We start from the raw sequence: 14,868 nt of genomic DNA on the forward strand, positions 1-14,868 counted from the left end.
GATACTAGTGCAGGCGTCGAGCGATCCCAAGTCGCTGGACATCGGCACCAACGGCATTGCGGGTACAAGATGGCGTGGGTGCCAACCCAACGGCTCTCTCTTTCCAAGACGGTCCAACACTGGTGGTTGATGGTGATCCTGTCTGCAGGCTCTGGAAGCACGCAGGGATGAGGGATGGATTGCCGGGGACCGGGGGACGGGGCCGGGTGGGCGTGTCTTCTGCTAGGGGGCGTGTGTGGCTGATATGTCTTGACGGCTCATGGCTCCTCCCCACGGCGACCCAAGCACCGGCGTTACGGCAAGCGGCCGGCGGGTGGTGGGCGGATGAGCACCAGAAGCCGCGCGAGCATGCCCAAAGACGGGCGTGTGGAGGGCCAAGAGGACCCAGCGCAGAGGCTCCTCCTGAAGTGACAAGAGTCAGGTAGCCTACCCAGGGGTGGCGCCTTGCGTCAGCCAGATCCTTGATCCAGATTAGGGGACGGGAAGCCGAAGCCAGCATATCCAGTCCAGGCGAGCAATGCCACGGAACGACTGGACGGTATCCGTGCGAGGGACAACGGGCTACCGTCCAGGGCCTCAACACCTTCCTCCCTGGGCCGCCGGTACTGGAACTAACGAGTAAAACCCGACTAGCAGGGCTCGAATATTCCGAGCCCATCTGGAAAAGAACCGAGACTCGACTCCAAAACAAAGGCCTTTTGGGAGAGCGTGCGCTCCGCCATTAACCGCAGGTAAACGCTCGAAACATTCATCGACAGACAACCCAGCACCATCACAGACCGAGAGCCGATGACGTGAATGAGAAGCAGGTCAAGATGGTATTGGCCTCTTGGGGCTGGCGCGGCGCGAACCATGGTCAAAGACCATTGCTCTTGGCAACGTGATGGCGACGACACAGGCGTCTCAGTCCTGGGTCACACTCCACAAAGGGACGAGTCCCAATGGCTGGGAGCCTGTGGCGCTGTCGGTAGAAGAACTGAGGGATGGGCACCAGAACGACAGCACATGCCTTCTGTATACTGCAGTAAGCCAACTGCCTTGCCAATGCTATGCTTGATGAAACCACGCGCGCCATGCATGTGCCGGCAGGCAACGGTGGATCGGATGCCTGGGCAGAGTGCCATCAAGCGAGTGCGGAAGTCAGCGCGGGGTCTGAAATGTCTCCGCGACAAGAGAGTCATGAATGAGTCCAACGCGCGAGAGCATCTTGATGAAACCTGTGCTATACAGAACAGTAGCCTCTATGGGTTGGTCTTGGCGCATGGACTGATCACATCTGGCAGGAGAGTAGGTAGCCATGGGCGAACGCCGGTGGAAAGACTCCAAGACCGAGCTAAACCAAGCATCCGGCATTCAGCACCAACACCACGATATGAATGGTGTCGGTAGGAGGCAGCCTAGCATGCCTGGAGAGGCACTGGGACGGACCATGACGGGCGGGCCATGGCGGACGGCAGAGGTGTCGCAGGGCCAGCAGGCCTTATCCCAAGAGATCCTTGCCGTCAGGGGCCAGGGCTGCGCTAGAGGAGACGGGGTCGGTAGGTCTCCCAGTCCCCTGGATTCGCTCAAAGTCACTGCGGGACCATCATCAGCTCAGAGCGGGCCTGATCAGCGAACAGACGAAGACGCACTGGCCCTCTGAGGCTTTGCTCGTCAACTCAAGACGGGCGATCTCGTTCTCGAACCAATCGCGGCTGGTTGAGGTTGCTCCGTCTGGCCTGACTGGCTGGCTTGCCCTTTCACCTGCAGATTGGGGTAAGACGCTAGAAGCCTGGCACGAAGCATCGGACCCCAATGTCCCCTGGCTGAAGCACAGATGCTCTCGTTGTTGTGAACTCTGAACTGGTGATGACGCTCAAGGGATAGACAGATAAGAGCGCCCAAGTGCGGGATTACCGAGCAGTGGTGCCATATTCATGTGGGCTGCGGGATGATGCAGCGCCTCAAGACCCAGTGCTCCAGCTGCTGTTGGCAGTTGATGGAGATTTGCCCTCAGTTCAGGTGGGACGCTCTTTTACCCGTATCATTGATGCGCTCCGTATCGTATCGTCTCAAGAGCGGGGGATGTGGGCAGGTACCTAATGAGTGCAACGGACTTTGTTTTCGACACCGTTTCCGACCTGAAGACGAGGCTCCGCATGTTTACATCCCTGAAGTTATATCTGGCTCGTGTTCGATATAACCTGAGCTGGAGGGGTGATCTACTTCGTCAACGGCACTCGTGGGGCGATGCGCGCTTGAAATGTCCGGTCATGAAACTAGTCAAGGCGTCAGTGTAGAAGGCGGGTATTGTCCGCTCGAAGGCTATTCTGCCATGATAGTGACAGTCCGTTGCGCAGTATTGTGATTATTAAGGCGATGCCAGCTGGCCCCTTCAACCAATATCGGACGGTATGCACCGGTCAAGAGGCAAGGCCCTGCGACAACAGGAACCCCTCACGGCTTTTGAGCATCCCAAATCTGGCGGGCTGCATAAGACTACCATGTTGGAAAACGGTGAACTGGATTTGGGGTAACCAGGGCGGTGATTTGACGATGCAAGGATCTCTCGAGTACTTTGGCTCGAGAGGCCGCCATGACCAACATGTCATTGCGCGTATTCCCGTCTCCTGCCCTCGTAAATTATGCACTGAGAAGCGGCTGAAGATGAACAGGCTCAACTGTTGCAGGCATGCATGTTATGTTATGCGTGCACACCCTCGACGGCGGTTGTCGCTGGCGGCTGCCAAAGCGCATGTCGATCCTCGAGGCGGGACGATAGACTTTTGACCATCTTGCAGAGAGGTGCTGTGGTTCCATCAAGGGCCGTGGGGAGAATTGCTTTTCACGCAGTGCCGGCCGTGACCCTTGATCGTTAGTCCCCGGACCCACGCTTATGACGTTTTGGCTGGGTGCGGCACATGTCGCTTAAATAGGAATGGCGCGCGTTCATCGTCACTCTCCGTCACGGCAGTCGTACGATCTTTAGCCGCTAATGTCGACCGGTGCCTCGTCGTCTGGTCGTCATTCCAGAAGCGGAGACGAGGCTCGGGAGGCGCCCATCATGGTGTCAGTGTCAAGTGTCAGAGACCAGCAACCAGGTGAAAGCGTTTCTTCATTCTTTAGCCTCGAGAGACTTCGTAAGAGGCTTCAAGTGCCGTGGCCTCCCTCGTTGGCCGCTCATCGTGATATTTTGGTCGTCACTGCTCGTGTAAGCTGCTGGACGACGCCCTGGAGGAATGAAGGTTAGCTACTAACCGGACGGAATCCTCCACGTCGGAGCCCCCCTTGCGGTAATAGACGCACGCATGGAAATCATTTCGGCCCCCTGCTTTTCTTCGTCCGCACGCACCGCTACGTCAGCATCGTTCGAAAGAAGTGCGCCGTTGACAGCTTTCGATGGAGAAGTTGTTGTCTTGGGTAAGTGCGCGCCACCAACATACAGCTACTGCGGAGCCGTTGCTATGATGGATGCTTGCTAGACGATGCGATGGAGGATGAGGCCAGGACAAGTAATTAGCTGAGGAAGGTCTGGCGTCGTCCTTCCTGCACCTTCCTGTCGTACCCTGACAGCGGATTCTGCTTCCGCACTCCGTGCTTGCGTACCTGCCTCACCAGGCACAGGCGCGCTTTGGATTGGACCAATCACGCCTACCTTGCCTGGAAATGGCAACTCACTGGCTCACCTGGGTTATTGCAGGTCGCAAAAATAGGTACCAACCTGGCAGGTAGTCGGATCAACCGTCAGCCGTGGCACCTGCCAAACTGCTTAATCGACAGCACGTGCCACAAACTGCCGGAATTCAAGGTTGACAGAAGTGCCTCGCATCAGATCTCCATCACAAAGGACGACAATAGCAATCCTCGGCATTACCTTACGCGAGGCATTGTCGACCTCGTGCTGAAAGAGGCCAAGACTTTTACAGGCGTCTACCCTCGAGACCGTGGACCCTTCACCGAGAACCATTTCGCCATGCGAGGGGCCAAGCGAGCCTGCCCCAGGCCTGCTGAAGAAAGTCGCCAATATCCAAACAATGCCACAGACGATGCATGTCATCTGGATCATCAATTCGTCCCTTTGGCGGCATGACTTTGTTCTCGGACATCGACATGCGGGCAGCAACAAGCTTCTGCGACAAGCAAAATCGCACCTCGTGGCGCTCGCCTCCACATTCGACAAGCAATGGCTGTGTAATTGCCACGCTCATGGTTGGTCCATCTCATCCTCCGTGGACACATTCCCAGCTCGGATGCTGCTTTCGCGAGGTGACCAGTCACTGCATGGACAGGGATATGCTAAGATCGAATTTTAGATTTGGAACACGGACATGATGAGCTGATGTCCCGGGTCACCGTCAGCCTCCACACCACAAGCAACTCTGCCATGCACGACAGGACGACTTCCTGGCGCCCGTTGGCGTCGAGACCGCTGACAGGTGGCTGATTAAAGCACAGGGCACGGTGAACTGCAACTTTTCTCTTGATGACCTCGGTAATCTGCCCGTGCCAAAGACATGTCGAACCATCTCAGTCACTAGCGAATGTCAGTGGCTGATTCGCATTGTCGGATCACCCTTCCCTTCGAATGGTCACATCTCTTCTGCTTTCTTTAAGGCTTCTACCCCGGATCCACAACCACGTCGCCGCGGTGCGGATCTGGCATGGTGCTTCTTTGTCGACTTCCAAATTCAGCTTCATCTCCGATCCTGGTTTTGGGACACTAACAGCCTGGGCACTTGTCGCTCGGCCGAGTTCCCCAGATGTTAATTCGCTCTCCTTCTGCCTTCTCGCATCGCGCGCCCGTCCAAGATGCTGCAACGTTGACGCCCAGGCTGAACAAGTGGTTTCAGCTCCCGGCAGCATGGCATTCTGTGGTAAAGATCAACAGTCGGACCAGATCAGCCCACAAGGAATGTTTCCTCGGTTCAAAATCCGCCCGGCCGTCAATCGGGAAAGGTTGGTTGGAAACAGGCTCCTCACCACCACCGCCACAACCATGGGACATGGAGTCTTGGCTCTCCTGAGATGCCGATGATGGTGCTGGCCCTGCAGTTTATGGGCCTATGAGGGGTTTAATTGCTACCGCCCCCTTTTAATCCAAGTGCCGCATGTATTCGTCTGTCTCATGCACCATGCTCACCTTGGGTCAGGCTGCACAGACGCTCAGGTCGTTCAGCTGCAACATGACCCTTTGGTCATCGTGCTGTTATGGGAATTCCACTCATGATTGAGAACACGACACCACCATTTGACTTACACCGAGCATCTCCCATGGTACCAGCTCGGGTAACTGCCGCTAAGAGGGATGCCAAGCAAATGCCGGGATGTTCGGACCAAGGTGTAACGTGGATACCAGGGTCCAAGGAGCGCGGACGCTTCTTCACACCATGCACCCTGGCGTGGTTGCAGAAGCCTGCCACGCAGTGACCACACTCTCCCCACACCGTTGGGCTCCCTCGGTCCCGACGGGAGCGAGAACCTGCGTTGACTCGGTGTCTTCGAAGCCACGCCAATCACACCTCGACAACCATCCACTAACGTCGCCCAGAGAGTCAGCTCAGACGAGCCTAGAAAGGAAGAATCGGTGCAATTCACATTGAAGAGTGCGGCTGGATGGTTTCATATGAGACTTGACCGAGATGCATACTCTTATACCGACAACTTCAACTTGTCACTTATCAACAATCGGAGATCTTGTTTCATGACGAAAGACTCCTCAATTGCGCCGTCACCTCCTAACAACATGCCCTTCGTCATACCGCTTGGCAACATCTCCTTGACAACTGTTGGTCTCTTACTGCAAATGTGAATGACGGTCCATGGCAATCAAACTCTCGTATGAAAGCGGTTTTAGTGAGCGGATCGACACTCTCGACAACACTATGGATACAGGTTCGGTATTGCGTTCCGTCTAGCCAGCTGGCCGGGTGTTGACACTACTGTATCCCTCACCCCATGGCATCAGGACACCCAAGCGCGGTTTAGCACCCTTTCTTGTCTCGAAAACCACTAGCATGTCGGGATCATGTGGAAATGTGGCACCAGGCAGTCGCAAGAAAAAGCCGACTTGAGAAGGTGGGCTTGTGCTGTGGCTGAGTGCTGACATCATGATCAATCAGACACGAAGGATTTCGGCCTCGCTTCTTTGTTCGAATCAGAGGGTTGGAATCGGTCGTATCCACGTTTAGGTCGACAATTAAGGTCCCATTCCGAAGCAGAAGAATGCCGAATTCGCTTTCCGTAATTTACAATACGGTAGCAGCACTACAATATGGCCAAGGCACGCATCAAGACTCAGATTGAGAGAGAATATTGTTCATGTCGAATCGACAATGCGCTTGCGCAGCCCTCGCACTGCGATCAAAGCTTGAGACTTGTTGCGGGCACTCGCTAGAAAATACTGAGTCTGGACTAGATCCCTAAACTAAGCCGGCAATTGCTGGGTAGTGCGGACCTGGAAATAGACGGACCTGCCGCGGGCGGCAAACGTCGATCTTTGGACAAGGCGCTAGAGCATTTTAACCCGGACTCAACCCTCCGTCAGAGATCACTCAGCAAGGGCATCATGACGAGGCCATGGCGCTCTACAAAGCGATGGGGAGTGATGACGCAGTCTCGGACCCGTTTCAGAAGATGATTCGGGGTCGGTGACAAGATGATCACTATCGTGGCATCATGAAATTACCGAGCATGTGGGCAACCGCCTCCGCGACGTCGCACAACAGCCGGCACAACGGTCTATCGTAGTACCGTGTGCGGATCCCCATGTGCCAGCCGCCGTCCCCCTCAAGCGCGCAGGCCAGCGTCTTTCTGGATTGGTAGATTGGTCGCCGGACGGGTTTCATTGCAATTAGCGGGAGCGCGCTAGGGCTTAACCTTCTGATGACTCGCCAATAGCCGCAAGCCTTCTAGACGGATTTCCTATTCGGGCAAGACACAGGGAAGCCAGTCCAAGGTTTCGGAGCCTTTTATATCACTCCACCAAGGCTGGAGGGTCGGAAGGACATACGTCGCAAAGGAGTATCTTCCGGCAATCTTGGTTGGCAAGTCCCGTGTGAGAGTTCATGTAAGCAAGCAAGGGTTAAAGCAAGGCAGTGCTGCTTGGGGGAAAGAGGGATTCCATCATGACTTTGGAGCCCACCCCCACTGGCGGTACCTCTCGGTGTTGCGTTGTATCTTCAGGGCCTCCCTGAAGAGTCCGGGGCTCACCAGGGTTCCTTGGCGATACAACCCTCCCAACCGCTTTCTTCTTCATGCCCGGCTGGTCAGCCTGGTCCCTGCAGAAGAATCCCTTCTGCCGTGTTGCGGCATGTCAGCGGAAGACACAATGCCGCAGTGGCCGCAGCCAGGGCAGACCAACAACCGTCTTGACACTGCATTCCAACAAGTCCCGTCATGCCACCCTCTCACGGTGGGAGGATCTCAGGGTCTCGAGATGTCGGGATCAGGGTGATAACAAGATACATGGGCAACTCGGTTCGACTCTTTGGCAAACACAGCTCTCCACTTGGTTTCCTCAAGCGGGCGTGGGTATGATAAGTTCAACTCCGAAAACCCGATATTGACAGTGCGCCCACGTGCCGAGAACCCTTCTCGAAGGATTGCCCAGGAGGCTCAATGAGCCTTGTCAAAGCGTCGGGCCAGTTCGGTGATGATGGAAAATCATCCTGCCCTGCCTTGTCCTGCCTTGCCCTCCCCTGCGTAGGCGTGTGTGCAATCCACGTTTAGAGTGCGGCACAGGCTTAGCGAGTCGAAACGAGAGACAAAAGGGGGAATCCTGAGAGCGTATCGAGGCGTATCGAGTCTCGGCCGGAAACAAATCATCTTGTCTACCGAACTGTTATCCCAATACAGGTGATTGCCCTAGAACAGGGCTCATCATGACAGCTCTCGACCCATCAACACCCGCCCGCCTCCAGGGGTATGGTGGGTACAAGGACGGAGTTGGGGTCATGAATTGACATCAGCAGCTCGGTCGCTGATTGAAGGGTAAACTGTCGAGCCGTCTCTCCGCCTCATCTTTCGACGCCATGAGCCCAATGGTCTAATCGTGAGGGGAAAAGACAGGGAATGATCAGGTTGCACCACCGAACATACCGACGCTGTTGGTACCAGGTGTCTCCAGTTGTATTCCCTTCCAAGCGGGCCCAGAGCGACTTTGGGGGTCCGTGGGACCAACGATTGTGTGTTCCTATTGCCGGGTGGGCGACAGGGGTATCGGAGCTTACAAGGCGTGGCGTCTCAGCCAGCGAATGCGGCATTCGCTCGTCGACGCGAAGTTCGCGACAGGCCACTCCATGCCGCTTTGGGGCAACCCCTCGTACAGGGCCAGCTTGGGGTCGACTACGACACGGTACTTGTTCAATGCAACATTCCTCGAAATAGCATCCCCGAAACACAGAGACTTGATTCAAGCCTCGAGGTTTGCCCATGGTGATGCCCGAGCATCTGGTCTTGACTGTCTGACAGGTTTGGCCGTGCATACCCGCGCACCTGTTCCTCTAGTGAGGGGATGACAGACGTACAGCATGGGTAATCATATTACCAACCAACGACCTGCCGGATGCGAAAGTTCCAGCTGTCATCTCGACCAACAACTAACTAACTGTGTCAGGCTCGGGTACATTACTCCAACGGATGGTTTGTATCCGTACTTGGATCCGTTGTCGATGGAGATACATCCGTTGATCGACGGCTGTGCCACTTCTGATCCTGTCATATCCCCCAGCCGCAGCCCTGGATCATGTGCTTGGAGTTGCAAGATCCCAGTCGTAACGGTGCCCTATGTGGGCAAGGCAGGGCCCGAGTGAGCCTGGAGGATTAACGCGACTGACCTGAAGAACTGACAACGCCCCATGCCATGCCCCGCGTGCATGCGAACATGTGAAAGGGCCAGTCAGTTTTTGTGCTCCCTTCTAGATCATTTGTGACAGCCTCAGACCTGGCGCCGGCTCAACCACCCGATCTGGATCCCGATACAAAAGCAACAAGCGACAAGTACCGGCATCCACATGCAGAGATGCCGCCGCGGCGTCGAGAGATGACCCCCCAGGGATCCTTCCAGGAGGTGAGCATCTCGCCTCGATCGAATTGCTTGCTTTTTGGTCAAGGAAGCCTACCACTACTACATCCTACTACAACGTAGCACGGAGAGGGCCTGGAACATGCATTGTAGCGATGTTGTAGGTGCTGCTCGGCGAAATGTCGACTAGAGTGCCTGCTAAGTCGGTTTGGCAGGTCACTATCGTATGCACAACCCAACTTTCTACGTCTTCAGCCTCTGGACCTAGCCAGCTGGCGCAGGTGAGATGCAATATCACACTGACGCGGCCGAGAATCACGCCGTAGAGTGCTGCTTATCCGACCCACCATCGAGTCCGTCTCTGCTGGTCGGCACAACAGGATTTCCTGTTCAGGGGGTTGAGCAGGGAGAAACTTGGTCAACGACGACGATGGACCTTTTCCTGGGATGGAAGTTGGGTGTTGTGGTTGATTTCTTTCCAATATCGGTGGGGAGTGCATTGAGATCAGCACACACAACGGTTCTACCAAGAGTCTTGACGTCGCCGAGGCTCCCGTACGGCCCGAACGGGTCGTGTTCCGTCTGAACCCTGCAAATGCGCGCGCGGCCGTCCTGTCCTGGCTTGCCCTGTCCTGTGGGCAATCTCTGCACAGTAACTAACTTACAGTGCAGAAGAATGTGTCGGACCCAGCTAAACGGCCAAGTCTACTGTACAGTACGAACACTCGTTGCAGAAGTGAAACGGTTGCATGGCATATCTTTTGGGAAACGGCCGAGATTCTCGACGGTGGCAATTCTTTAATGCTTGCTGCAGGGGGAGATCGGTGGCGTAGCCGCAAACTTTTTTTTTTTTCCTCACCTTTGTTCCCTGGTTAGGTATTCTTGTCGTTGGCGAAACAAGCCATGACTTGTACTGTCAGGTTGATGTTTATGCACCAGAAAAAGTAACGTGGGTTGATGCTACCAAGCCGGTCACAGTACGGATACCACAATGACAATACAACTGGTCAGCAAGCAGGGAGGAGTCAGAAGCCGCGTGTTGTTGATACCCATGCTTCAGGGTAGGGTAACTCGATCACTAATCAATCAATCCATCATGACATGGATGGTATGGAGTGCGAGTGGGATAGGTCATCCTCTCCCCTGGCGGGACGAGTACCCGTCGGGTCTCTCTGGCCGCTCTGACTGACTCTGACGATGGACTGGCCGGGTCTGGTCTCTTCACTTTGTCTCACGCTGAGACAAAATCCCCTACGATTCTTGGCATCCGATGCTGACGTTCACTGGTTGCAGTACGCCCACGCTTGGTTGGGGTCATGTCCACTCCTTATCTCCCGCCCGGTAAATCTTTTCCGTCAACTGACAGCCAGCCTAACGACAGCTTTGGGGGACACAAAGAGTCGAGTCAGGTAATTTGCCCATCTCGGTGGACTTTGTGGCTCCTCCGAGGTGCTTGATTGGTCATCCCGCAGTTAAAGATCTGGACAGGGGGTTCTCGTTAGCCCACGGTGGCTGAAGGTGGTCGAGATTTGACGGATCCTTACCTCTTGGGTAAATTTATTCGGCAGTCGAGCAATCTCGACCCGCTGACAGCCCGTCCCGTACCTTGCGGGATACCTTCTCCCGCACAAGTCGTCATCGTTCGCGTTGGTTCGACGGCGTACGAGGGCAAGCTCCACTGGGATTCCCGACACCAAGCCCTTTGGCGAACTCATGCCGAAAGTCTCACCTTATTGCTATGGGGGTGCGATCCATCCTAGGCTCGGCTCATGGTCGCGGCTGCCGGGGGCAAAAGGGAATGAGGAATGGGATGCGGCGCCGCGCGAAACTGAACGACCCGAATGATACATTGCGATGTGACGGCAGCCAAGTCCGAGGTTGAATGTGCCGGGGTCCAACTCTGAAAGCCGGTCGAGATACCCTAAACAAACTCTTCTCGAGATTTTTCCCATGTGCCGAGGGAGTAGCCCTGTCCCGGGTGGCTGTTTACTCTTGGGTGCCAATATTGGACCCTGATATCGGAGGAAGCGAATTGATAGTAGCATAGTTATACTACAGGTGAGTATTGGTTAAGCCTGCAGCCCGGGGAGCTGTTGCTCGACGTCAATGCAAGGATTTGTTTCCTCGCCTGGTTTCCATCATTCATGCTTGGACTATTTTCATTTTACTTGGCATGTCTGTATTTAAAACAACCATGCTCCGGATATACAGATCGGGCGAGCATTGTTCGATATGGCCAAGAGGTGTTGTTAATGGTCAAGGGTAGCGTATCTGAGGACTCTCAGATCATGCACACAATAGAGATCTACTACAGAGTAAAGCACAAGCCGTGAATTATGGAGTCTTATACAACCCAGTAACACTTTATGTTGTAATTTTTAAACAGAGCTAGATATTGGCTGGACCTTGACGAAAAAAGTGAAGCAACGACAAGAGGGTATACTGAACTGTCACACAAAGATACTCGAGTTTGCAGCGCAACTCAAGATTAGAGAATTTAGTTTAATCACCGTAGCAGACTCAGTAGCGCATGCAAATCACATGCAGCAAAATACTGCTTATATGTCGCTCTGACCTGATGTGGCATATGCCTGGTAGTGTCAGCAACTCAGGCGAAACCACCTCGTCCATACAATTCACCGTCAACCCCCTAACGAGACTGCACAGCTGAAGATTACAAACAGAGACTGCGTAAAAATCATCGTGTGACCAGAGAAAATTTGACAATCGGGTTGTAATGTGAGCTGTTGCCCTGACCAAAACATAGAGAAGGATATTAGCTTACTTTACGATTTCGAAAATTGCACTCTCAAGAGAACAGCAAATGCCACCACTGCAGTGCGCGTTTAAATAGATTCGTCAGGAATATTCAAGGATAAAGATAAATGTATAGTAGAGGAGATGGGTGATTGTTTGTGTTGGGTAACTGTCACTGACCTCTCTATCAACCTCGCAACTCCCCCTACTCGTAAAATAAGTGGGAGACACGACACAACAATCGCATATTACTTGCTACACAATACTTTTGCCTTCATTTAAATATGTAAGACATGCCAACACAAGGCCTTGATACTTGTTCTCATCCTGGCTCCTCACCTGTTGCTCAGGGGCTATTCGTCCAGGTACACTCTGCGACTCAACTGCTGGCTGTAGCTGCGGGCAGACTGGTGCCGCAAATCACTATGACTTTCCCACACAAGGATGCAATACAACTAAAGCGAGCGTGATATACCAAGATATGCAAAACATAACGTCACGAGGGACAACTTGCACATGGTGGCTTAAGATAGATTGGAGACTATCTACTGCGACGAAGCGACCATGCCCGAGTATAGCTACGAATTGAGTCAAGAGTAACCGAAAGGAACTAGCCGTCTTCATATGTGGTTATAATAGCGGCAGTAATGCTAGTACTGGGCAACCTGGCTGGGGTTTCCTGAAGCCCGCGGTGTAATCTTGAAGTTGAGACTTGGGATCTTGTCTTGGACAACAGAGAAAGTGAATAGTCATGTAGTGCAATAATATGACAAGACAACCCATATTTATGTTCCTTATGATCTCTCAAAGCTGGCGTTGCCAAGAGTTACTACTTTCCCTTACCCAGCTTATTGCCGCTCTTATAGACTAAGTATCGGGGCTTGTGATGGCTTTCTTAGTAACCAAGTCATATACCCTTAGGTAGAATTAAAGTATATGAATGAAAATACAGCTGGAATTGTCATTGCTGCGTTGCTTGAGCGTCTGCCAGTGTTGTCTAATCGCGACGTGAAGTTGCGCAATTTCTCAGAGGTTACAGAGGTTACATCTTGGGTAGAAGCAGCGTGTATGAGTAGAAAACACATGGTCAACGTCCCTAGTACCGCACCAGATGGCATACGAAGCGCTTTGTGCGCAATAGAGCAATAGAGAATTGGAGAGGAGGCAGTGTTCAAACTTGATGTGTTGCTCGGTTTACTTACACACGCGCCAATGTCCTTCAAGCTCTGTTATGGTATATTTTGGGCGAAAAGAATTACGTAGCTTATGCGGAAGAGATAATACTAGAAAAAAAGGTGAATCTAGAGTGACAATATGGAAACTGAACTGTAGGCTGTTGACGTTGAGCCGAAGTGCTGTGGCTTCCGTAACAGTCAACTGACAACGCTTCAAGTATTCCATTTAATAATAGAAGCATTCTTATACTTGCCACTCTTCGACTACTGAACCAAAATCCGTGCCATGTAAGTACAAATGCCCATGTAGGATACCACTGCGGCATGCAGCCGCGATACATCGGGATCGTCGCATCCGCGTGTCGCCGGGAGGTCCGGATCTCAGTGGGGCCCACGGACATGATTATCGGAGCGGATTTCGGCTTTCGGACCAGGCAAACCCGCTCAAGCGTCATATCCGAATCCGAGCGCCCCCGAAACAACGTCACCAACCGCCCGGACTTTGACAACGACGGCGACGTAGATTCCGGACTACAGCTAGATATATAATACTTGATGCCAAGCAAGCCGTTATCGATATTATAGTACTCAGATTCCTCAATATGGATAGTATCACCATGACGTCTCACTTCCAGCTTCTGTTCCAGTATGTTGCTCGCAATCAACGTGTTGTTGCTACAGCACTGGCAGCAACTTTTATCGGAGTTCCCATACTACGAGCTGCAGTTCTCGACTACCGCGAGTACATCAAGATTGGACCTGGCGGCGTCCCCTATAACGTCTTTGGCTGGCTCATCCAGCTGTGCCTGCGACCCATCACCAAGGAACCGTTTCATACAAGCTGCTATGATGACGCAAGAGCGATCAAGGAAGCAGGGCCGAATGCCAGTTCGGCGTTTTTGAGTGAGGATGACGTTCCTGTGCGCCGTTCGCCGAGGCCAGAGGTAGGCAGGTGGACGGTTCCTAGTCGTCAGTTGACGGACCTGGGGGATGAAGAGGTGAGGAAGGTGAGTATTCCTCAGGACTTTGACAGTATATGAGCGCTAACAATTACACAGCGCTACCATGAATTCCTCGAATCTCTAGTTGCATCCTCTCCCTCACAACTAAAGATCGCCCAATCTTTCGCAGAAGGCCGTGGCCAAGCCCTCTTCATCGCTTCAGACAACCCCCTGCACCCCGTGGCCTGGTGGGCGAGGAAGGAGATTACGCACATGCACGCCAGCGACGGGTCTATGCATCTCAACTTGGCACCAAAGGACGCCAAGCTGGTGCTGGAGAGAGGCTGGGGACAGCGGCATCCATTGAGCGGAAGGATGCTGTACACGGGGCTCCTCATGATTTATGCGCCGAGGGGGGAGGAGGAGTTGGAGGTTGTTAAGAGGATTACCAAGGCTAGTATACGATTTATGCTTGGAGAGGAGGCTTGATGGGTGATATCGGGACGTTGTGAATGATGAATGACTATGGATTGGGTATGTTTGGTCTATTGTATACTGTGTACTATCAGTGCTAGGGTTCTATCAGGGTGATCATTGGCTTCATGAGGCTCTTCTCATATTTCTGTACTTCTATAACAAACCAAGTCTACTCCATAACATGACCTCAATCCGCAGCGCAATTGCTCATATCTTCTCTCAGATGGTTAGAGATCAGGTACATCATGAGTTCAGGTGCTTATGTCAAGGCAAACTTGTGATTTGAGTTGCGGAAAGGCACTCTGTAACCCCAGTTATTGGCTCTAACTAAATAAAAGTCAATCAATGCATCCAATGCTAAAGAAAAAAAGACTCGGCTTAAAAGCAGACCACGTGGGAATTAGCTGGGTTGTGAATCGATAAGGTACCGTGTGCGTACCTGGCGCATACTGTACTGGGGTTGGTCATTCGCCGGATCGGCGGGGCACCAACTGGTTCACGCCGAGAGCAGGCACAA

The 14,868-nt window shown here is 53.2% G+C and overlaps 1 protein-coding gene across 1 annotated transcript; it reads left to right on the plus strand.

Annotated features, from left to right (window-relative positions):
- Positions 1-13,535: 13,535 nt before the first annotated feature.
- NECHADRAFT_84660 (uncharacterized protein) lies at positions 13,536-14,363 on the plus strand (the record flags this gene model as incomplete). Its single annotated transcript, XM_003049949.1, has 2 exons — positions 13,536-13,940; positions 13,992-14,363. The coding sequence occupies 2 exons, from the start codon at positions 13,536-13,538 to the stop codon at positions 14,361-14,363; spliced, it is 777 nt and encodes a 258-aa protein (XP_003049995.1).
- Between the last annotated feature and the right edge of the window lie 505 nt (positions 14,364-14,868).

This window comes from Fusarium vanettenii (assembly GCF_000151355.1).
Source record: "Fusarium vanettenii 77-13-4 chromosome 9 genomic scaffold NECHAsca_6_chr9_2_0, whole genome shotgun sequence".
Taxonomy (NCBI): domain Eukaryota; kingdom Fungi; phylum Ascomycota; class Sordariomycetes; order Hypocreales; family Nectriaceae; genus Fusarium; species Fusarium vanettenii.